Source organism: Glycine soja, chromosome 7, assembly GCF_004193775.1.
Source record: "Glycine soja cultivar W05 chromosome 7, ASM419377v2, whole genome shotgun sequence".
In the NCBI taxonomy this organism is placed as follows: domain Eukaryota; kingdom Viridiplantae; phylum Streptophyta; class Magnoliopsida; order Fabales; family Fabaceae; genus Glycine; species Glycine soja.
The window spans coordinates 897244-922921 of record NC_041008.1 but is presented as its reverse complement, the minus strand read 5'-3'; the positions used below and the strand labels follow the sequence as shown (position 1 = coordinate 922921).

The following is a 25678-nucleotide window of genomic DNA, read 5'->3' as shown; positions in this document are numbered from 1 at the left end:
TGGTTAAAAAAATTCATTTTTTTTTTACCAAACATACTCATGTTTGAGTAAAATTATTATAAACAGGAAAAAATTATGTTTGTTCAACATTTAATTTAAATATACATTTAAAGTTTAAATTTTGAATTATTAATTAAATTATAATAATTTCATAGTACAGTAATTTATCTTTAACATAGAGTTGGACATCACCTTGCTTTTTTGTTAGGAAAAATATCAATGTACATCCCAGTTTTCCGTATATAAGTGGAAAGAAGATAAAGAGAAAAGGTATAATAAATTATGTAATTACAAAATAAAGAAGAGGATAAAAAATAAACTCGGATTGGAAATGAGATGAAAAAGAAAATAAATATATAAATATAAGAACTCTTTTTTTGCTAAGGATTCGGAATGATGTTGTAAGTGAACGAAAAAGAACATCAAGCTCATGACTAATCATGCATGAACCAAGAAGTCTAAACTAATTAATTGATTTTTAAAAAATTGTTAGTTTTTTTATTTAATTTTTTCTTTCTTTTGCATTATTTTTTTTTATCTTATCTTCATCGTGACCAAGCAAACATTTGGGGTCTTACACAATTGGCCAAAAAAGTGAAGAAGAAAAAAACACGTTCTTGGAAGGTCGTTGAGATTATTTGTTTATTTATACTATCAAAATAATTGTTTTTGAAAGTGTATATCACTTTGTTGTAGGTCAATTTTTTAATTTCTTTCTTAACCGGAAAGACAATCCGAATTTGTCATGACATGGAGAAAGCTTTTAAAAAAAAAACCAGGACTTGAGAACCTCCTCTTAGAACAAGTGGTTCTAACTAGATAGACACCCTTAAATAACATTAAAGAAGATAAACAAGATTAAAAAAAGACATGGAAAAAGTTACGTTGATTTATTTGTTTGGAAAGTTCTTTGTAATCCAAAATTCAATTATGTACAGATGCAAGTTTTTAATTCAGATACAAATAATAAATCTATTATTATATGTAAACAGATATAAATCCTCTAGAAATATTTTTTTTATTTCATGCATGCCTGCATTTTAACTCATAACATTATTTTTTGTATTTAGTGAGGAAAGTCTAATACTAATACTTTTTTATTTAAAATACTAAATTCGTCTTTAGTAAATTAAATGACAATTCAAGTTAACTACCTTTTGCTAGTGAATTATTACTTGAGGTTAAGTTATTCACCAACAATATATAACCAAAGGAAGTTTTAGTAGAAAAATTAACCACTTAATCGATATTAATATTTTCTTAAAACACTTAACTGATACTTATCATTTATCTTTATATTTTTTTCTCTATCATATCATATTATAAGTAATATCTATATTTTTTTCTCCTGTATCTTTGGGTGTCTAGAACACATTGTGTCCAAATATAATTTTCCTATTCTAATGCATAAAAAAATATGATTTTCCTATGAATTACATGCTTCTGTTAATTTTTTTCATTGGAAATTATATGCTTCTGTTAGCATTTAGTGTATCGACTTTTCATTTTCTATTTCTCCAATCATCTTCTTTTGAACTTGGAGGAAGTTTGGTATAGAAATTATTGATTTCCATTTAAAATACATTTCTAATAATGAGATTTGTTAAGAATATATTTCTGAAAAACATTTATAAAATGTATTTAATTTAAATTTATTTTCTTAAAACAATATTTTATTGATAATTTCCAAAAATAAATTAAGTTTTTATTTTACTGAAGTAAAATTTTTATTCTCACTTATGAAATAGATATATTTTTATTTTGATAATTTATAAATAATATTTTGAGAATAAATTATTTTAAGAAAATTTTATATTTTTTATATCAAAGATAAGAAACTTTAAATTCAATGTTACTTTCCTAAAATTGTTAAAATATTCTTTATAGTGCATGTTCAATTCTTTTATTCAAAAGATAAATTTTTATTTTCTAAGAATATGAATTACATATTTTTTAATCGCTATTCAGTTTTGATATTATTACTTGTAAAATATTTGTTTTAATAATCACTACTTTAAAAAGTTAATTTTCTCAAAGGTTTAACTATAGTATATATGCATGATTGGAATGAGTAATTTTAAGAAAAATAATATTTTTTTAAAGAAATCTCTTTCAAGAAATTAATAACGAAAAAGGTAATAATTTTTTTAATAAAATCAACCAAATGTGTTAAATGGTGTATAAAATAATATATATTTTATTGATTAGATATTTAGCCTTTTAAATGTGTATATTCGGATCTAGACACGTGAAGGACACGATCCATTATTTTAAGCGGAGACCTTAACCATGATGAAATGTCTACTTTCAAGTCTTCAATGAAATTCATACTAATTCAGGCAATTGTTATTTTCACACTCTCTCTCTCTCTTTGCTTAGTATTTTTTTTTTTAATTTGTTTTCTAAAAATATCCTCCATTAAAAAAATACACTCCCCTCCACTTTTAACAGTTCTGAAAAAAATTAATGATTCTACAATTCTCCTTTGTTCCCTGTCTTTGGTACTTTGAATCCTCATACACTCTAGAATGACACACACTAACTCAAAAATCACCCACCCCCATCAAGGTTTTAGCACAAAGCCTCAAACTTTTCACAAAATTAAAGAGACCCAATTTTTTGTTTCTCTCCCTAAATTGAAGTATCGAAGCATCAAACTTGCACTGCCATTTTCTGGACACGGAGCTGAGCAATAACGCGCATCGCCATTTTCTGGAGTACTCAACGCTGCTCCCTCAAGACACGTAACCTTAAAACCCAACTTGTTGAATAAAGCATTTTCCTATGCTATTAAAAACACTATAAACTGTTTTTAATGGTATTTTTGGGAGTGAGCTTTTACGGAAGGAATTGAAACAGGTTTCCTAATTTGAAGTTAAGAGAATTATATTATGTTTAGGAAAATAAGCAAAAGATTAAGACATTCTGGACATGAATGATGCAAGTATGTTAACAGGAGCGTATTTTTAGAAAGAGGGTGTTTTTGGAAAATAAATTAAGAAGGAGGGTGTCTAATTAAAGAGGGAAAGTGAAAATAACAATTGTTCATGATGAACTAAACCAACTCAGTAACTCGTTCAAGAATTCCAGTCCTGAAGCCCGATGTATTTATTTGGGCCATTGGATCTACGTCTCAAGATCTGGGCTTTTCTCTCCCGATGGTTGACGGCCCAATGAAAGAAAGTCATGCCACCCTTGAACTTGAATGGCAACAAAAAAAACATTTCAACACCACATGTGTAGTTCAAGTGATACTCCCTTATGAAAAAAATTCCATAAAGATAATCCAAAATTTTAACTAATTTTTATCTTATTTAATGAAATTATTTTCAGAATATTTTAATTTAATAGAGATTTTAATTTCAATTATTTAATAGAGATTTGACATCAGGTCACCCTCTTCTGTCCAAAAATTTACTTAGCCTACAACTCTTTTTAGTGAAATCAATTTGACTGGGAGACTTTTCCAGTGCAATATTAAAAAATAGCCTTATAATATGTTCAATCCCACATCAGCTATAGATATAATCAAGATAAGGCCTATAAAGAGTAAATTAATTAAAAATAAACGAGAGCTAATATATTTTGTTATATGTAAGAATAAAAAGGCAGACTCCTTGTGGTTGGTAAGTGGTAACCAGCCAGAGCTAATATGGAAAAACAAAACCTTTTTCCGGTGTGAAAGCAAAACAATCTCAAAATTGGGTTAAAGTGAACTTGTGATGTTTTTGGGAATGTTGAGCTTGTCCCACAACAAAGCAGGTGTCACTTTTGTCCCAATTATGATATAGAGTGGACCAAGGTTACTCAATATCCCAGCTCAAGATCGACTTGGCATTTCTTGAATATTTTTTATTCATTTCTATTAAACTGTTATATTTCTATATTATTATTTATTTTATTTTATTTTGTTATAAAAGAAATACTTATTTTCATCATTTCAAGTATGAATAAAATATGTATAATATACAATTACATATTTTTAGTTATTTTTAAAATATGAACTAAATTTAACTCATTTAATTAAAATCATTGTTTGTCAGGGCTAGATTCACCCCCTACCCACCGACCCACCCAATCCTTATGTGAGTTGTGTGTAAAGAACCTGACAAATTTAGTTTTTTCTCAATCAATAGAATTATGGAATCGATACATTATACATATCATGTCAGTCAGATATATGGTGATTTTGGCATTGGTTACAAACTTCCAGAGAGGATTGCGGAGCACTCATTTCATCAATCATATATGTTGTTTCAATCAATGTGTGAACGAAAAGGACTGGCTAACACAAATACGACCATGTGACTGGATAAGGTATATATCCTATGGATGAATGACACAACAAGGCATAGGAACTCCCCAAGAACTTGACATATGTTAAACAGACTGCAGTTACATGCATGCCTACCAGGAATATGTTAAACAAGTTTAGTTAATGATGTCGAAGGGTGGTTTAATTTATTCCTCTTTCTTGTTAGAAATTAATGCTTTGTTAAATTTAGGAAGGAAAGGCAGAGAAAAAAATGTGAAAAAAAGAAAGAAAAAGAAAAGAAAAATGTAAGATGTATAATAAGTGAAATAGAAAATATGTATATAAAATTATACAAATATCCCAAATTAAAAATAAGATGTATAACAAATAAGGAGGTTAATATCTTTATAGGCATTTAAATTTTAATTATATTTTAGTTCTTATACTTTAAAAAATTATTCTTTTTAATCTTTATATATATATATATATATATTAATCTTTGAATTTAGATAATAAGAATCAAAAGAAATTAAAAAGGATATTTTTTTTAACCACCATAATTTGGATTTAAGGATATTTTTTTTAACCACCATAATTTGGATTTTTGACTTTTTAATGATATTTTCACGTATAAGCTTCCTAAAATATATTATGCGAGAATTAAATTTTATTTTTTTTTCATAAACTCAACATGTAACTTTTATGCATATGATTATGCAATAATAAGAATTAAACAAATAATTAAATCTATTAAAAATAAATTCTTAAAGAAAATATTTTTTTTTACCAATAACTGTAAGATAATTAACTACTATAATTACCAATACTTCTAAGATAAATATTATAATCTCTAGGTTCACTCCTACTTATAAAATGACTAAGGAGTGGTTTGATATTAAGGAGAGAAAGGGGAGGAGGAGGGGAGAGAAGGAAAGATATGATTAAGGAGTGGTTTGGTATGAAAGAAGAGGAAGGAATTTTTTGAAAAAAAAAATATGGATTCACTAAAAAAATTTCTTCAAAAAAATGATGAGATTTGAGAATAAATAAGTATTATTTACTTTGTTTCTTGATTAGTCCTTCTCCTAGTCATGAGAGTTTTTTAACTACAAGGATAGAGTAATATTTTTATAAATTATTAATTTTTTTATTTTTATTTTTTTCTTACTAACTCACTTTAATTTAAATATTTTTATTCTATTCTATTTCACTTCCATCAAATAACTTTAATATTCACTCAATTTCTCTTTTTTTCTCATTTCACCTATTGTCTTCGGTTCTTTTCTCTTCACAACATTACACACCCTAAATGGGGATTATAATCTATTAACTATGAAATGAGTACCACACTATACCACCTATTCCCCCCTGAATCCCAAGTGCAAAAACTTTTACCAAACCTATCCTATAGCCACCCAAAAGCATCGGAACGAAAAAAATGTATGCACTTGCAACTACTGAATTTTGTAAAAACTTATCTCTTGTCTTGTCATATGATATGCCCCTCTTGATTTAAAGTTTAAGCGAACATACGTCTGGCAATGTTCTTTTGTTGTCATCTCTTAGTACTGCATATTTATAAAAAATATAAAAAAGAAGAAGTTTAGGGCACATCATAAAGCAGTGTGAAGGCCAAACTTCTGACTATTATTTGGTTCTTAATTCCGTGATATTCTACCGAACTAATTAAATAGCTGTCACTCAACTGATGAGCGAATATGCCTAGACTCATGATATTGAGTGAGACTTGGGGTGTAGAAAATTGAAATTATTTCTTTAGGGTAACTAAGCAAAAACCAAATGAATAAATAAAAGGAGTAGATCATTCAAGAAAGGATTTGTTCCTCTATCTTTTTTCTTGTTGGGATTTCTTGGCTTGAATTAGAACCTTACAAGACACGTACATTTCAGAAAAAGTAAAATAAGTGGAAGAAACGGAGCTCGTAGTTTAGTATCGAATCAACAGCCACATACTTAATAAAAAGATGAAAGGGGAAGTGGACAACAATTGATTGCAAATGCTTGCTCGTGAGCTTCGTCAGTCATCACATTAGTTTGTGGCATGCATGAAACAGACCAAGAATGGTGCCATGTGGAGTTTCCAATGCATCATGCATGTTGTGTTAACCACGTACGAAATTACGAATAATGTTGAAGAATGATTTGTTTCGGTTGGTATTATTATTATTATGTACGTAAGAGTTAAGAGCACCGTGTTATGGATACCACGTGTCTTGAAAGGCAACTAAAAATGTGACACTTTGCTTTGCATTTAATCCAAACAAACCTGCTAGAAAAATTTGTAGGATCTTTAGTTTGTGTATTTTGGCAAATCACAAATGACTTCGTTAGCTCCATGCCCTCAAACGTCAGGCCACCTCTTAGATGATGGTAGGAAATGGTCTTCATGACCAGTATATATTCTTTAAGTATATACATCACGTATGAATATTTTCTAAAAAAGATATCTTATTTGAGATAATTTTATTCCAATCAGATATGAAAAAAATATATTTGTGTTGGAATTAAATTTAACGCAACTGTCGTTTTTGGTTAAAATGCAACGGATGTTTAAGCCAAAGTTTCAACATACTTGATTTGACAATTATATTTTAGAAAGTATATAATTTTTCAGTTGAACATAAATATACAACACATTCAAACATACTCGTAATTGTTATTAAGATTCTTTTGAATATTTAACATGGTCGAGATCATTTTCGTAGTTGATTAACACGTTTGGTAATGATTATAATCAGTACTACAAAATTTAACGTTTTTTTTATTTGAAATCACATTAAAAATGTATTAAAAATTAAGGTATATATTGACAGCTTTTTTCTTAAAAAAAAAAATCAACGTTTATACGTATCAGTTAGTAGTATTTACGTTGTAAGAAAAACCATATTGCTCAAGATGGTTTATTATATATATATATATATATATATATATATAGTTCAAAAAATTATGAAATATTTTGATTGTAATTTTTTTAATAAATTTTATTTTCCTCAATAAATATATTAAAGATAACAGTAAAATTAAAGAAGAATATTTTTCATTTTTTAAAAATCACAAACAACTTAAAATAAACTATATTTTCTAATCGTCGATCCGTGATTATAATGATTTTAAGAAGGAAGGAATATTTCTTCTTCTTTTCAGATCGTTCCCATCTCCCTGTGACATTATTGAACACTTGGATGGCTTTTATTCTTTGGAGGACAATAGCATAAATGCGCGCTTTGTATATATTAAAGTGTCACTCAGACATGTTCTCTAGTTTATTTGTTGAAACTTAGTTTATTTTGATTGAATATTATTAATGTTTCCCATAATAATAACAATGCTTATAACATCATGTAAAGTATATCAAAGATATCAAGATTGTGACTTGTGAGTCTTGTGTTGGGTGCTTCTTGTGCTTGAAATATTTGGTACTGCCTTCGTTCCAAATAAATTTCAACTAATAATGAGTAGTTCCAAAAAAAATAAAAAAATAAAGAGTGTTCAAAGGAGAAAGTTAAAAAATGTGTTTCTACATTTATCAAAATTTAAATATGTTACTAATAAAATATAAAATAAATAAATAAATGTTCAAACATTATTAAATAAAACTTATAAGAATAAGAGCAAAAATTGATAATTTTTTTACATAAAAAAAATAATGCTTTAGGACATTTTATTGATATATATATATATATATATATATATAATAACAATAAAGTATTCACTTTTTATTTAATTAAACTTAATATATTTTTTATTTTTACTTGTTTTAAATACTTTAAAATTAAATATAATAGTTGAAATATTTAAAAATGAAAAATCAGAAAATTAGTATTAAACAAGTTTGAAATATTAGATTGCACCATAGTTTAATGAAGGAAGAAATTATTAGGTGGTCTGGAATTATTGTTATTCATATTAATCTTTAGAAAACATATAGTTGAGGGTTATTAATTAATTTTTCTTATAAATTAAAATTTTTCAATAAGTATCATGCAAAGATTGGTGGAGATTATATCTCAAACTACCTAATAATTTCACTGGATGCTGGGGAGAACAAACAATGTAAATTAAATTGCAAACCCAAAGGTAGGCCATGCGCATAAATTTTTCTTCTGTTGTTGAATCTAAGTTAGGATGTCTAGCTACGACTCTATTAGACTTTCAAAAGGCGATCTAGTTAAAGGAACCCAGTGTCCACAATTTCTTTTGAGACATTTTTTAATATTAAATAAACTTCATGTCTTTTTAAGCTTTCTCAAAATTTCAAATAAACAAATAATTATTCCCTCAAAATAAGTTAAACTGAATTCGCAATTAACAACTCTTATGCAAAATTTACTTAAATGAAAAAATATTACGATCGAATATCCCCCTCATGATAAATTTAAAACAGCAACAGAAGATTCTCCTTCCAACCAGTTTCGAAAATCAATTTTAAATTTAAGCAATTATGTAATCCCTTAACTCAGACTTACCACCTGTTGATAGAAATATTTAATTATGAGAATAGAATAACGCAAGTTGATCCTTTTTTTTGAGTCAGGAACTCAAAAACCTTCAATACCATGTTTGAGAAGATTGTTTTTGTTTCTACAAAATAATCTAGAATACTAATCACGAATTAATTACATATTGAATTCATGCAACAAGTGACGATTGAAGTCAATAATATGAAAGTACTATGCAATGGATGACAGTCACGGCTGGTGATACACAATATAAAAAACAAGTATGTAAAAATCAATTTACAATAAAAAAATCAAAATTGGTAATGCACGTGTATATTTGAATTAACATTGAATTACTTAAAATCACGTTGAAATAAAATTAATGTAATCTTAGTTATAAAATAATTGAAGAATATTGATTTTGAATATAAAATCAATTTTTAGTTTTGGTGTTAAATCCAAAGTTTTATTCTTATTTCTACTAATAACTTATTTTTAAAATAAAAATATCCAAAATATCATGAAATCAATTTTCAACAAATTAATTTAATCAAAATGCTGATGCAAACAAACACTAGCACGTACAAAAACAACACGCATATGGGGTCCCCTGTTTTGTCATCACCAACTAATGGTAATATAATCTCTAATATACAAATCAGCGGATTACCAAATTTAAGACGCAAAAAAACTGGCAGAATCAATCCATTAGTAGGTCAAAACCACCAATGATAAAGAGAAACACTATCTTGTCTTGATGATATAAGATGTGACGAAGCAAAAAAAGATGGAGATGACAAGATAATAAAAGTATAATACTAAATCATGAACTCTCTTTCTTGGATAACACTACAATCCAAACATCTTGATGATAATTAAATGTATCTCTTGAGTCTTACTCAAATCCACTAAGTATTTGGGACATGATCCAATGAAGAGCACGTATGTTGTCTGATCTGATTAGGCAAATGTTTCCTTTAGTTCATTGCATTCAATACTATTTATTCATTCAGAGGAAGACTAATAATATTTTTTTTTACTATTAGATACAATATATTAAAAACAACAACAATCTACGGGACAGACTCGTTAAATAAGAGATTAAACCCACAAAAACTTGTAATTTCTATGGTCAATTTCAGTCAATGGTAGGAAATATATATGCATGATTAATAAAAAAAAATATATTAGAAAGAGTATTGTTAATCTTTCTTTTACACGAGTTAAAATCATATATGATAAATACACAGAAAAGGTTATAAGTTATTATTTTCTCAGATATGAATTGAATAACTAAATTAACTAAAAATCAATCCAACAAATAAAAAATATTCTCTTGACCAGTTAGTTGTTTACATTAGTCTAACTAACCGGTAAATGTGAAAGAAATTAAAACTGGAAAATATATTCCAATTCTTACAAGAGATGTCTGTTTTTTTTTTTTTCTTTTTTTCGAAAAGTACAAGAGATGTCTGTCAGTTAAGTTTAACGATTGGAAGAAAAAACTATCGCGTCTACATCTTGATATATATTGTTATGTTTAAATTATATTTAGCTGAACTCTCATTTACTTTTATCAATTGTTGCTTTGAAAGTAACATGTAGAAATGAAAGTTTTTTCGGAAATAATGAATGAATTAAAAGAAAGAATGTGGAAGGGAAGAAGATTGTTGGCAGCAATGGTTTCCGGGGGACCTTCCAAGTTTGAATTTTGACCTCCCATTCGCAAAGCGACAAACGAAAGAGAACTCAAACACCATGTAGACTTCAACAATTTTAGCTCCATTTTTCATCTGCACATGTTTTGCAAGCAAATTAACATCCACAGAAAAATCCCCAAATAGTAACAAGTGTATTTAGATATTAATTTCTTAATTTTTTCCTAAAAAATCTCTAAGAATAATCTATAACTATCTCTTAGTTTTTTTTAAAAGTTATCAATATCAAATATTGAGTATTTTTTATTTTATTTTTTAAACATATTTCTTAATTTTAATTTCAAATTTAATCTAATCTCACAACTAGTTCAGACATTTTTTATTCTCAACAATCATTTCAAATCACACTCTTTTTTATCTTTATTTGTATACTTATTTCTTAAACTATTTATCTGTCTTAATCTACTTTTTCATCTTTGTTTTTAAATTAAATTTCTCTTTTTTTTAAAAAAAAATTAACAACAAATCTAAAGTACTAGTATAATTTACTTGTTTAAAAATGTTGACTTATTAAAATTTATAATAGCATAAATTATGCATTAAAAAATTTGTTATACGTTTTAATTTATGCATTAATGAGTAAAATCTGTTAGTATTATATTGAGCGGAGAATAAATGAATTAACCTTGTGCGGAAGAATATTCTGGTGGCTGTATCTGTTGGAGAAGTGCATTTCACAGTCAGGAGAGGCAACTAATTCCCCTCTCGAATATTCCCTTTTATTCCCGCGTTTTCCTCTCTGGCCCTAAACCCTTCGATTCTTTGACCCACGTACATTTCATCATATCCAATGGTTGAGATTGAATTTGAAACGCCACACACCGAAATTCTTCAATGAGGTTAAAATAAAATGACAACTTTTTGATTTTCAATTTTTTCGTGAGAAAAAAAGTTATGCAGTAATGTTGTAAATTTTTTATATATAATCATTTAATCATAATTTATAATGTATAATAAATTTATTAATTTTTAAAATAATTATCTTAAAATCATAATTTATTTTAAAATATTTATTTTAGTTAACAAATCTTTATCATATACAATAAGTTTTGATTGAATGATAAAGTAAAGTGTTTAAATTCTTTATTCATGACCTCCTTCTCTCCTAGGACGAAGTATCCCTCAATCAATGCGCATTGTGTAATGTATATTAAGTTTACTTAACTTTTAAATTATTATCTCAAAAATAAATCACATGATAGTTTATTTTAAGATAATTATTTTAAAAATTAAAAAATTTTATCATAAATAGTAAGTTGTGATTGAATGATAGTATAAATTATATAAACATTGAATTTTTGTGTAATTTATTTTAAAATAATTATTTTAAAAGCCAATTAATCTTGTTATAAATAATGAGTTGAGATTAACTGATGATGTGTGTATAGACATTAACTTCTTGTATAATTTTCTTTAAAATAATTATTTTAAAAGTTAACAAATTTTATTATAAATGATATATTATGATGAGATGATTATTTTATAACAGATTTTATTATAAATAATTATCTATAACAAAATTTCAATTTTATTATAAATAATTATTTTAAAAGTCAACTAATTTTAAAAATTACTTTAACAAAAGTTAATAAATTTTATCTTCTCATAATTTTAAATAATTATTTTAAAAGTTAACCAATATATATCTATTAAATTCTTTTTTCATGGCCTCCTTCTCCCCGGCCAGGAAGTATCCATCCCATGTGCATTGTGCAACGTAATATTCCTTTGGAATCAAAGATTCCTTTCTTCTTTTTTTAAATTTCTTCACCCACGTTCACTATAAATACCCTTCTCATTCTGTGTTACAAAACCAAGCCAACAAGAACACAAACAGAGCCTTATTCTTGAGAAACAGGTTTCTTCTTCAAAACAAAATGTCTGGAACCGTGATTGTTTTCGACTTTGACAAGACCATTGTCGATGTCGATAGTGACAACTGGGTCATCGACGAATTGGGTTTCACCGATTTGTTCAACCAGCTTCTTCCCACCATGCCTTGGAACTCTCTCATGGTAAGCATTTGGTGTCACGTCTTTGGGTTTTTCTTTTTTCAGTAGATAAAACTTGGTTGCAATTTGTCGCATGTTCTCAGTATTGTTCTTCAATCAAAATTAGACTTTTCCACTTTGATATTATTGACGTGAAACACTAATTCTAATGCGGGAACAATACTAAAAATATCCAAGAATTGCATCTAAATTGTCATTATTTAAAATACTCTGTTTTGTCCTTTTTTGTTTATTTTTTAATTTTAAATTTGCAAAATGTATGGTTTTAATGAAATGAATAACTGAGTCTTCTGTTTTTCGGTTTTGGATTTATAGGACAGGATGATGATGGAGCTTCATTCAAATGGTAAAACCATTGAGGACATTGAAGAGGTTCTGCGTAGGATTCCTTTGCACCCCAGAGTGATTCCAGCTCTTCAAGCAGCTCATGCTTTAGGGTATGTAATTATGCATCTCTTATCCTTACACAAAATTCTGTTTCTGTTCTTTTTCTTTTTATAATTTTATTTTAACAATCTAAATTGGAGAGGAAATTTATGGTGGCATTTGTGTTTCAGGTGTGATTTGAGGATTGTGAGTGATGCAAACGTGTTTTTCATTGAGACTATTCTGAAGCACTTGGGAATAAGAGAATACTTTTCAGAGATCAACACCAACCCTGGTTATGTTAATGAAGAAGGAAGGTTAAGGATTTTACCTTACCATGACTTCAACAAAGCTTCCCATGGCTGCACTTTGTGCCCTCCAAACATGTGCAAGGTAAATTCAACTAATTTTTTTTTTTTGATCTATTAACTTATCTTTTGATAAAGATTTTTTTTCCTTAAATAATGTGGAGCCGTGTTTGATTTGCTAAAATCATAACGAAAAATATACTTGAGTTAATTCTGAATTGAAACTCTCTTGTTAGTTTTAAAAACTCAAAACTCGATTGGTATAAACAGTTGGCAACAATACACGTTTCTAGATATTGTTTTCAAGTTGATCTTAACTGGCTCTAGATTCTGGGAAAGTATTCTTTGCTATTTTTATTTAATTATAAAGATGGCTGCTAACGTGACTCAACATGTCCACGAGTCATGAATTGATCCTATAACAATATATGGAGTGCTGCCTCCTGATTTTTTGGCTCTTTAAAAAATTACGAAAATTCTGCTTAACCAACCAACCACTCTATCGTGGTTTTTGTCTCTGATTTGAGCCCACTGGATTTGATTGAAATAGAAAATAAAGAATAATTTTGACCTAGGCCCACCAATAGTTCAAAATATGTAAAGAATTGTCCACCAAAAGATGTTGGATGGAAGCTTCATATTCCAATTAAGAAGTTTCTTTGTATTTTTAATTGTGACCAATTATTATGATTCTAAAGTCTTATTAAATTTTTAACCAATGCAGGGTTTAATCATAGATAGAATCCAAGATTCAATTTCTGAAGAGGGTAAAAAGAGGATGATCTATCTTGGTGATGGTAGTGGGGACTATTGCCCAAGCTTGAGGCTCAAAGAAAGAGACTTTATGATGCCAAGAAAGAACTTTCCAGTGTGGGACTTGATATGCAAAGACCCTTTGCTTGTTAAGGCTGAAATCCATGGCTGGAGTGATGGAGAAGAGTTGGAGCAAGTTTTGTTGCACTTAATCAACAAAATTTCAATGGAGGAAAATGCTCAGTTCATTTCATCTGATTGCAAGCTACAGACTCTGTCCGTCTCTGCTTTGGAGGGTTTGCCTAAAGCCCTCCCAGTTCGACCATAATTTCTTAGTTGATTAACCTTCAAGAAATGTATCATAACTCAAAAGGGTTTTTCTTTTTTCGTTGATTAACCTTCAAGAAAGCTTCACTAAAATTGCTTATGTTGGAATGGTCTAAAATGGGCAACTATAATTTCTATCAAATACAAATACTGGTTTGCTCTAGATCTTTGCGGATTGGTTATTTTCATGTGTTTTACATTATTTTACTGTGGAAATTATTTGACTAAAACATACAACACTGACAAAGGTGGATAAAAGTAAAAAAGAAATGTGAGATAAGATGAGTAATGTAAAGTAGAGAAATACAAAAAAATGTTATAAATTAAGGTTAAATGGAAACTATTACAAAGGTTGGTGTACAGCAATTGTGTCGGATGCCTATAACATCAGTCCCATATATCACAACATATTTATATGTAAATAAATTAATTATTATATCAAAATTAATTATCATAAAATTTATTATCTAAATTTGCATGTGCATTAAATATATGTTAGAAACTTTATTATTATATATAATGATATTAATTATTTTATAATATAATTGACCTTGATTAGAACGTATAATCATTAATTTTAAATTAATTCGTAAAATATATTTTTGAAAAAAAAAATTGTTTGGGCCTCATACAGATTGGTCAATCCATAAATCCACTAAAGATTGGCCAATCCATATTGTACGTCGCCAATCCATATCAGCTTTATGGAAAAACAAAAATGAAATTTCACGGTTTTACTCGATATATGGACATCAATTTGTTGAGTCCATCTAAATTGTTAAACGAGCTTGAAGGTTGACTAAATTGAATATTAATAAAAATGACATTGCTAAAAAACAATTAAATTAATTTGTGAGTTTTTGAACTATTTGATAATTTTTAATTAATTTTATCAATTATTTTAAATTAAAAATCAAATAAAAGTTCAAATATCTAATTGAACAAAAAAATAGTTCATAAATCTATTTAAACATGACAAATAATTCAAAGCTAATTGAAAATGGCCAAATCTCTACTTATCAGTATTCTCACTTCTGTGAGTAGAGACTTGATAGAAAAGATTTATGTAGTTAGCATTTTTAAAATTATAAAAATAATTATATAATTTTTTAAAAATTATAACTATTCTTCAAATATTTTTACTTAAATTTTGTTTGAATAATAGTCATTTAATTCTTATTAATTAATAATATAATTTAAATTTACAAGTCAAAATTATTACATATATAAAATTGTTATATATATATATATATATATATATATGTTATAAACTAATATATTACTATTATTATATATAAATCTAATATAGAATGAGAGTAAGGGAGATAATTTATGTTTTTTAAAGAGAGAATTTCGCCTATTCTATTATTTTGGCTTAAATGTAATTTTGGTCCCTCTATTTTACTCAATCCACAATTTTGATCTATCTATTTTAAAATTGAGAGAAAATTTACAATTTTGGTTCTCATATTTTAAAAAACCTATAATTTTTCCTACATTTTATTTTTTATTTTATAATTAATTAAATTATTGCTTCATAATACCTTAAATGAATATGTTAAGTTTATGGTTCAATTGGATCAAAAGAAAATATATAAAATTAGACAAAATTGAGAATGTGATTAAAATTATAATTTTTTTAAAATAAAAAACTAATTATTTATATTTTAAAGTAAAAGGACTAAAGTTACGTATTTTAAAAAACAAAACATCAAATATTTTAATTTTAAAATGAAAAAATCAAAATTACAAATTGAATAAAATATAAAAACCATAATTACATTTAAATCTATTATTTTTAACCATATCTTATTAGAAAAAATAACGTAATAATCTATAACATAATAGAATAGTTATCTTATCTAATTTTATCTATACCATATTCAGCCTATCAAACAACCATTAATTTATATAATAATTTATTTTCATTAATGAAAATAAAAAATTTCTGCCAAAAAATTATTTCCATTAATAGTCAGAATTTCATGCAATCACAAAAATACTATGGATCAAAGATTTAATTCAATTGATTAAATAATTACATGAGTTATTATTAATCTTTGGGGTTGAGAATTTTTTTTCCCATAAAAAAAGAATTAACCTTCTGCGATAAGTGGAACCGGACTATACCCAGAATATTCTCATTGGCTGCACCTGTTGGAGGAGTAGTGCGTTTCATAAATGCATCCAATTCTCCCTCTGGAATATTCCCTTTTATTCCCTCCTTTTCTTCTCACCCTCCGATCCTTTGACCCACCTAAATTTCATCACATCCAACGGTAAGAATTGAATTTGAAATGCCACACAGAAATTTGTTCTATGAGGGCAAAATGACATCTTCTCGGTTTTTCAGTTTTTCATGGCCTCCTTTTCTCCTCTACCAGGTGCAATGTAATATTCCTTTGAAATCAAAGATTCCTTTTTTCTTTTGGGGTTTTTGGTTTAGGCTTAACCTACATACACTATAAATACCTTTCTCATTCTGCGCTACAAAACCAAGCCAAGAGCCGATCTTGAGACCACCAAGACACACCCAAATAGAGTCTTATTATTGAGAAACAGTTTTCTTCTTCTGGGTCATTGAGATTTTCTTCATTCTCCAAAAAAACCATGTCTGGAATTGTGGTTGTTTTCGACTTTGACAAGACCATTGTCGATGTCGACAGTGACAACTGGGTCATCGACGAGTTGGGTTTCACCGATTTGTTCAACCAGCTTCTTCCCACCATGCCTTGGAACTCTCTCATGGTAAGAAGCATTTGGTGTCTTGTCACATGTTCTGTTTTTTCAATACCATGGTTCTCAAAAGTCCTTTTTATATTTCAAATATAACTTTGCATACTGCATTGTCTTATAGGCATGAATAACTTAGCCGAGGATTTTGTGTTTCGGTTTTGGATTTATAGGACAAGATGATGATGGAGCTTCATTCAAATGGTAAAACCATTGAGGACATTGAAGAGGTTCTGCATAGGATTCCTTTGCACCCCAGAGTGATTCCCGCTATTCAAGCAGCTCATACTTTAGGGTATGTAACTATGCATTTCTTACACAAAATTCTGTTTTGTGAAATATGATTTGGGGTGGAAATTTATGGTGGCATTTGTGTTTCAGGTGTGATTTGAGGATTGTGAGTGATGCAAACATGTTTTTCATTGAGACTATTCTGAAGCACTTGGGAATAAGAGAATATTTTTCGGAGATCAGTACTAACCCGGGTTATGTTAACGAAGAAGAAAGGTTAAGGATTTTACCTTACCATGACTTCAACAAAGCTTCTCATGGCTGCAGTTTATGCCCTCCAAACATGTGCAAGGTAATATAAATATACACACACACACACATATATATATATATATATATATATATATATATATAAATACATATACATATATACATATATATACATGTATGTATATGTATACCTTTTTATTTCTTAATTTGTTAAAAGATATTTTTTTCAAAATAATTTGAACCTGTCTTTGATTTGCCAAATCATGGTGAATATTGAAAAATATACAAGAGTTAATTCTGAATTGAAACACTCTTGTTGGTTTAAAAATTCAAAAATCGATTTGTATAAACAGTTGGCAACAATACACGTTTTTAGATATTGTTTTCAAGTTGATCTTAACTGACTCTAGCTTCTGGGAAAGTATTATTTGCTATTTTTAATTATAAAGATGGCTGCTAACGTGACTCATCATGTCCATGAGTCATGAATTGATCCTATAACAATGGAGTGCTGTCTCCTAATTTTTTCGCCATTAAAAAATTCTGCTCAAACCAACCAGCCACTCTATCGTGGGTTTCTCTGAGTTGTGGCCGCTGAATTTGATTATGGCAAAGAACAATTTTGACCTAGAATCATCAAATAGTTTCAAATAAATAAAAAAATCATCTACCAAATGATTGTTGGATTCAGGCTTCTTAGTATGTGTTTGAATGAAAAATTATGTGATTTATGTTTAGATACTTTATTATAAAATCAAGTTAAAAATAAAATTCAATATAGAATTTTGGATTAAATGTAAAAACTATTCAAAGTTATTTTAATTTAGAATCAATTCTGAATTCTTCTTCGATAAACAAAACATATTAAAATATATTCAAAATTAATTATGTAATTATAATCAATTCTGAAAAGTCAAACCAAACATGCACTTACTCATATCAATTTTGAAGTTTCTATCATTTGGAATCTTGTGACCAATTATTATGGTTCTAAAATCTTATTAAATTTTTAACCATTTCAGGGTTTAATCATAGATAGAATCCAAGATTCAATTTTGGAAGAGGGCAAAAAGAGGATGATCTATCTTGGTGATGGTAGTGGGGACTATTGCCCCAGCTTGAGGCTCAAAGAAAGAGACTTTATGATGCCAAGAAAGAACTTTCCAGTGTGGGACTTGATATGCAAAGACCCTTTGCTTGTTAAGGCTGAAATCCATGGCTGGAGCGATGGAGAAGAGTTGGAGCAAGTTTTGTTGCACTTAATCAACAAAATTTCAATGGAGGAAAATGCTCAGTTCATTTCATCTGATTGCAAGCTACAGACTCTGTCTGTCTCTGCTCATGAGGATTTGCCTAAAGTCCTCCCAGTTCGACCATAATCTCTTAGTTTATAGTATCTTTCAAAATGTATCATAACTCAACGTTTTTTTTTTCTTTCTTATTTCGTTGATAAACCTTCATCAAATCTTCACCAAAATTTCTAATGTTGGAAGTGGTCCAAAGTGGGCATCTATCAAATACAAATACATACCGATTTGCCCTATATGCTTGAGGATTGGTTATTTTTGTTTTATGTGCTAAGCACTGTTTCAATAAGGAAAATATTTGACTAGAATCAAGATATTTTGGTCTTCGGCAAACATACCTAACATCACTGTGGTTTTCTGTTTGTAAATTCACAAATATAAACGATATTTATACTTAGGAATTTTTTGCATCAAAGAGAAAGGTAACAAGAGAAGAAAAATAAAAATATCAGATAAGATGAATAATGTAATAGAAAAAAAAATAACAATATTATAAAAACATTATACAAATAATATAAGAGGAAATGGAAGCCACTCACATTTCGCTACTATCCTATGATGTCAAAATTTGTTTTTATCCCAAGCCGTAACTACAATTTGCAAAGGCATATTAACAACTCATGGTTGTGAATGAATGAGATTGGAGCTTATACTATTCTACCTTTATATTTAGGATATGTTTCACAAAAGCTAAAAATTAGTTGTTATTAAAATTATAAATGTTTGGTAAAATTATTTGAAAAGTTAGGTGATAGTTAAAAATTAATTGAAAGTTGAAAAATTATTTTCTTAAATCATAAGTGTTTGATAAAATTATCTCTTGAAGTGAAGTACAAGAAAATATAAAATTACATAAAGAATAAAAATAATAAAATTTTACCTTAAATGGAAAAGATTAAAATAGAAATATAATAAATATTTAAGGAAAAAATGGAATAAATATAAAAAACTAAAATTTACCTATTTAAAAAACACTAGTAAATTTTTTTAGAAATTATTAAAAATTTGTTTACCAAATAATTAAACAAATTTTTTAACGAGTAAAAAAAATTAGAAACTAACTGAAATGCATTATCAAACATATTCATATTCTCCTTTTTTTTTAATATGACATTTATATTTATTTTCCTTTTTTGGTATAATTTTTCATTTAAACATATACTTTTTTTTAAAACATATACTGTAGAATTTGTCAAAAGTGTAGATGTATATGTAACTAATAATAGAACATAACCAGGTTTACGGGTATGAGACACATTGTCAACACCTAATTTTGTTTTATTTTTTTATATATTAATTTTCCTTTTCTGGTCATAATAATAATAATAATAATTATAATAATTTAATAAATTTATTTCAGCACAAAACAATAAAAAAGAACAGCAAAATGAAATAAAAAATAATAATGGGTCAGCCTGAGCCCAATAAGAAAAAGATGAACACAAGAAGTTGTTTTGGGCCAATGGTCCTTAGAAAATGGCAATCCAAATTCTCAATCCTCAAAAAACAAAATATAAAAAACAATAAGATAGAACAACAAATAAAAAAAATGAATGAAAGAACACATGCCACACACCATGTGATTTTAGCTGATCAAAATGAATTTGGAACCTCCAACTCCATTCTCTCAAACCAGTGTTTTAAAAACCATACGATTTATTTATATGCTCTAGATATTGGATTAATAGGTGATCAATTAAATCAATGAATCAATAGTTGAACTAAAAAACGGTCTATATATGCAATATACGAATGTCACTTATATTGTCAAGAGTGAATGTGTTGGTTAAGTGGTAAAGAGTGCCTCTCAACATAGGGGTCTGGGTTTTATATTTATATTTATTATATGACAACATATTAACAGTTAATACTTAATATGATAAATATATTTATTAAATATTTTATTTTGATTATAAAAAATTATCAATTATGCAAATTATATAAACCAAAACAAGCTAACCTCCAATACTTTAACTAACAAATGAACAAAATTCCTAAAATTTTTAAAAATAAGGAGACAAAATACTCAAAATAAAACTTGTGACAGAATTACAATATCATCAAAGTAAAAGTAAAATGGAAAACTGTTCAATTAAACCTATCTAAAAGGATAACTTGTGTCTTTACCTTAAAAAAAGTTTTTAATTTAATAAGCACAACTTATATACATTAAGTCTATACAACAATTTTTCCGTACCATTGATTTCATATTTCTGCCCTAGTTCTCCCTCCTTCTAGTACAAGGCTATTCATCATGTTAATTCGTGATAGAATATCTGTCTCATGTTGCATGAGGAGGCATTCACGGCTATCCTTTCCTCTAAATTACTTGTCCCAATAAAAGAAAATGTTTAAAAGTGGAGAGAAAGTGGCTTTTCCTAACACTCACTAAAATAATATCCTTGTAATCTAAATGCTCCTAATATCATGCTTACGTGCAAGCTCTCACCTTCTTTTCCTATAAATACCCTCTCAATTAGTGCATGATCTCACAGTTAATTTATCATAACATTTGTTTTTGGTGCATTCAAAAAATGGCTGGGATTGTAGTGATTTTTGACTTTGACTCAACAATCATTGAGTGTGATAGTGATAATTGGGTGCTTGATGAGACCGGTTTAACTGAAAAGTTCTATCAGCTTCTTCCTAGCACGCATTGGAACCCTCTAATGGTTTACATTTATTTTCTTGCTTTACACACTATATTTTTGAAGCTTATTTCTTTCATGTTTGGGTTATAATATATTTTTGTTAATTTTGTTTTTCCTATAACATTGCAGGATAAGATGATGAATGAACTTCATTCACAAGGGAAAACCATTCAAGACATTGTACAAATTCTGAGTAGGACACCAATGCATCCTCGCATTGTCCCTGCTATTGAGGCAGCTTATTCTCTTGGGTAATTCTGTTTTTCTCTTTCACTCTTCTTTATTACATGTAAAATGTACCACCTACTAAGAGAAAAAAGAGAGAATATTTTCTGTGAATTTTCATTCACCACCTTCCTATTTGCTTTTATTTTGGTTTTCTGTTTTCACTTCTAATTACAAATCTAGAGAAAACAATTTTTTTACTGTTCAGTGTACGAATATTTGAAAATAAAAAACAAATTAACAATAAAGTTAACAGCCTTGTAATTAAAAGAAACAGCAAAAAAATATTTTTTCAGAGTAATCGAGTAGCCCTTAAGTTTCTTCTGTTTTTTCTCCTAATGAACACACCCTTATGATCAAGTAGCTAATGAAACGTGTGTGGTCATTTTGCTTTTGTTGGTTGGATGAAGATACTAACTAATGCCTATGGAAATGTATTCAGGTGTGACCTGAAGATTGTGAGTGACGCAAATATTTTCTTTATTGAGACAATTCTGAAGCATCATGGAGTGTGGAACTGTTTCTCAGATGTCATTGCCAACCCCATCCATGTTAATGAAGGGAGGCTCAATATTTGTCCATACCATGATTATCTTAAATCTTCTCATGGATGCAATCTTTGCCCACCAAACATGTGCAAGGCAATAATTGCATTGATTCCCAAGATCTATTTACTTATGGCCAAGCAATTAATTCTCATATTTATTCTAGTAATATATAGTTAACCACTTAAGCTTTTATTATGCCTTTGAACCCCAGGTCTAGTATTTTACTTCCTCAACATTTCGTTAATGGATAGTAACACAAGCCAGTTATTGGAGGATGATTTGGTCAATTTCACTTTTGAATTTGATCATATTAAATTAACAAAATTTTAGCACTTTGTGATTATTGACCTCACATCCTCCACTTTTCTGGGTTTTGTCATTTGTATGTCACCATCCAGGGTAACCTGGCAATATTTGTCAAATTATGTCTTAAAAAATTTCAATAAAAAAAAAAAGATAATTCCTGGAAAAAAAATTCATAAATATTATTTGTTTGCTAATTTATCAAGATTAATTGCACTAGAAACAGTTTATATGTTTGCAGTTTTAATTTTTCCTCATAAGTTCTCTCATGACATACAGGGATTGGTGATAGAAAGGATCCAAAACTCCCTCGCTGCAGCAGGAAAGAAGAAACTAATCTATCTTGGAGATGGAAATGGAGATTTTTGCCCAAGTTTGAGGCTCAAAGATGGTGACTATGTGATGCCTAGAAAGGACTTTCCATTGTGTGATTTAGTTTCTAAAAATTCTAATAAGATAAAGGCAGAAGTACATGGTTGGAGAGATGGGAAAGAGCTTGAACATGTTCTGCTCCATGTTATCAACAAAGAAATTGGGGAAGGAAACAACATTAATAATTCTACTCAGAAAGTCTCAGTTGATTGCAAGATGGGGCCAATTGCAATTGACACTCGTCAACCTTTGCCTAAAGCCCTATCAGTTCCTCAATAACTAGTCAGCTACAATTGCAAGGAAGAAATTATTAGATAGTTATGTGCCACCACATATCTATACTCCAGATTAATCTCTTTATAACACATGTTCAAGTATATAAGTTACGTAAAATATAATAATACTTAATTATGTGTCATGTGAAAATTGGTCTAGATTATAATCTCGGATCACGTAATTAATGATTTGTCAAATGCTAATTTTTTACTAAAGCTGTTATAGTCTTTTGTAGCCCTCAAAATAAAAAATAAGGGCCATTATTGTGTCTTGTCAACTTCTGAATTATTTTAAGTGCTGTTTCATTCTCAGGCAATGTATGAGACCGTGCTTTGGTCCTTCACGATAATTAAATATATTATGTTGAATAAAAGTACGAAAGGCTAAAGTAATTTGTGGTGCATGCCTGTTGTCAAACAACCTTTTTCTCTTAATAAAAGCTTGAATTATTAGCTGAAAAGTTAAGAATTAGACTTCTGCCTTTTGACAAGATATTTTTACCCGACAGTTATTTTGTCAATTTGAACTTTAATGTGAAGCATGGATGAAACACGTTATTGGTTCATGTTAAAGTGTAACCATCAAAATTTTGACTACTTTATTCAAAGGACTAAGATACCATGCGATAATCAAATGGTTGTTAGTGAGAATTCTACAAATAGATTTTTAGGTAGGAAATTATGTACGAATCGCGAAGTGTGCCTAGACCTTTTGAACCCAAATTAACTCACTGTTTTTTAATTAGCTTGATTTAATCAAGTTTAATATGATTTTAACTCACAAAAACTTGCTAAAAACATAAAAATACGAATTTTCAATAGTCTTAAACATTATTTTAGAATTCTAAATTGAAATCAAGCCTTTTCAACGTTAACCAAATCCACTATAATTCATATATATATACCCAATGGTTATTGTTAATGTATAGTAAAATACAATATACACTGCAAAACTATATACTGTATTTATTATTGAAAAATGATAGTAATACTTTCATCAATACATTTTCTTAAATACATCCGAAACTAAGGCGATATTTGTTTCATGCTATCTTCTTTTATTTCTAGGAATATGAGAGCGAGAATGAATATTTTTATCTTTGAAGGTTATGAAAATATATTTCCCGAATTTGTGAGGAGTTTGTATTCCCATGGACAATAACGACTATCTATTCCCCCTACCCTCTTCAACCTTTTTCTTTCTCTCTCTCTTTTTTAATTAAATATAAATTTTAAATATTTTTCAAAATTACTAAATACTAACCAAACTTATGTATGGGAATAATATTTTTGGGAATATGTTTCGGAAAATGTAAAATTAAATTGTGAAACAAATGTCTTTTTATTTTTTAATATAATTTTAAATAGAGTAAATTATACATGTCTCCAAGAAATTTAAGAAAATTACATATATTTTTTCTTCTTTTGTAAAATCTACACATATCTCCTATAAAGTTTGAGAAAATTATATGTCTCCTTTGAAGTTTAAGAAAATTGCATACGTCTTCCTTTTATTTTTAAAACTTACACAAATTTCCTAAATGTTATTTAAGCATTTGACACTAGTAAGTGTTTTGTCTCGATAATTTTGATTAAAAAGATTAAAATATGTTTTTCGTATTCATAAATATAAAAATTTTCAAAATTCGTCACTATAAATTTTTTTGTTTATTTTTTATCCTTCCAAAATTTAAATCTATTATACCTATAACCGATGCAAAAAAGTTAAAAATCTTAATACTTTCTACAACAGTATACTCACAGGGTAATTTGAGTAATTCAAATCTAGTTCCAGACAAAAAAGTAACTGATTTAAATTTTGCGAGAACGAAAAATAGATATATATTTTTTTACAGATTCCAAACATTTTCATATTTATGGAGACGAAAAACATATTTTAATATTTTTTAAACAAAATTGTTAATGCACATGACCTTTTATTGTCAAATGTTTAGAAAATATTTATGTGATTTGTGTAGATTTTGTAAATAAAAGAGACATATATAATTTTTTTAAATCTTAGAAGAGATATGTGTATGTTTTACAAAAGAAGGAGATGCATATGGAATTTCTCATGGGAGACACGTATAATTTATTCTTTTAAATATATTTTTTATTAGTGATTAAAATTTATTAAAAATTACATATATTTAAGATGCATTAAATAAGTAGGATGAATGCGTAATTTTTTAAAAATTTAAAAAAGTATATATAATTTATTCTTTTAAATAAATTTTTGATTATTAACTGAAATTTATTAAAAATTACACATTTTGAATGCATCCTACTTATTTAATGCATCTTATTCATAATTTAGTTTCCACGTTAAAGTAGTAATTTTGAACTGCAGTTGTAGATCGTATTAAAGATAAATTAAAAATAGATATACATGCTACGTACAAAACCACCAATTGGGCAATTAGAGAACCAAAGATCAGACAACATACTATTCATGATTTGGGTCAATGCTTAACTAGAAAAATCCAATCTCGGTCACTTTTTTCATGCACCATATGTTCTCCATTGTCATTATTAATTTGGCATCTTCTTCGATCGCTTTCTCA

The 25678-nt window shown here is 27.8% G+C and overlaps 3 protein-coding genes across 3 annotated transcripts; all 3 read left to right on the top strand.

Moving 5' to 3' along the window:
- Positions 1 to 12254: 12254 nt before the first annotated feature.
- Positions 12255 to 14362, top strand: LOC114417952 (inorganic pyrophosphatase 2-like). Its single transcript, XM_028383044.1, has 4 exons — positions 12255 to 12448; positions 12761 to 12882; positions 13003 to 13204; positions 13844 to 14362. The coding sequence occupies exons 1-4, from the start codon at positions 12311 to 12313 to the stop codon at positions 14198 to 14200; spliced, it is 819 nt and encodes a 272-aa protein (XP_028238845.1). The 5' UTR covers positions 12255 to 12310; the 3' UTR covers positions 14201 to 14362.
- Positions 14363 to 16809: 2447 nt separating this feature from the next.
- On the top strand, positions 16810 to 18978 carry LOC114417953 (inorganic pyrophosphatase 2-like). The gene is made up of 4 exons (XM_028383045.1): positions 16810 to 16947; positions 17106 to 17227; positions 17314 to 17515; positions 18456 to 18978. Exons 1-4 carry the CDS (start codon positions 16810 to 16812, stop codon positions 18810 to 18812), a joined length of 819 nt encoding a protein of 272 aa, XP_028238846.1. The 3' UTR covers positions 18813 to 18978.
- Positions 18979 to 21224: 2246 nt separating this feature from the next.
- Positions 21225 to 23518, top strand: LOC114417951 (inorganic pyrophosphatase 2-like). The gene is made up of 4 exons (XM_028383043.1): positions 21225 to 21412; positions 21521 to 21642; positions 22059 to 22257; positions 22747 to 23518. The coding sequence occupies exons 1-4, from the start codon at positions 21275 to 21277 to the stop codon at positions 23116 to 23118; spliced, it is 831 nt and encodes a 276-aa protein (XP_028238844.1). The 5' UTR covers positions 21225 to 21274; the 3' UTR covers positions 23119 to 23518.
- The last annotated feature ends 2160 nt before the right edge of the window (positions 23519 to 25678 follow it).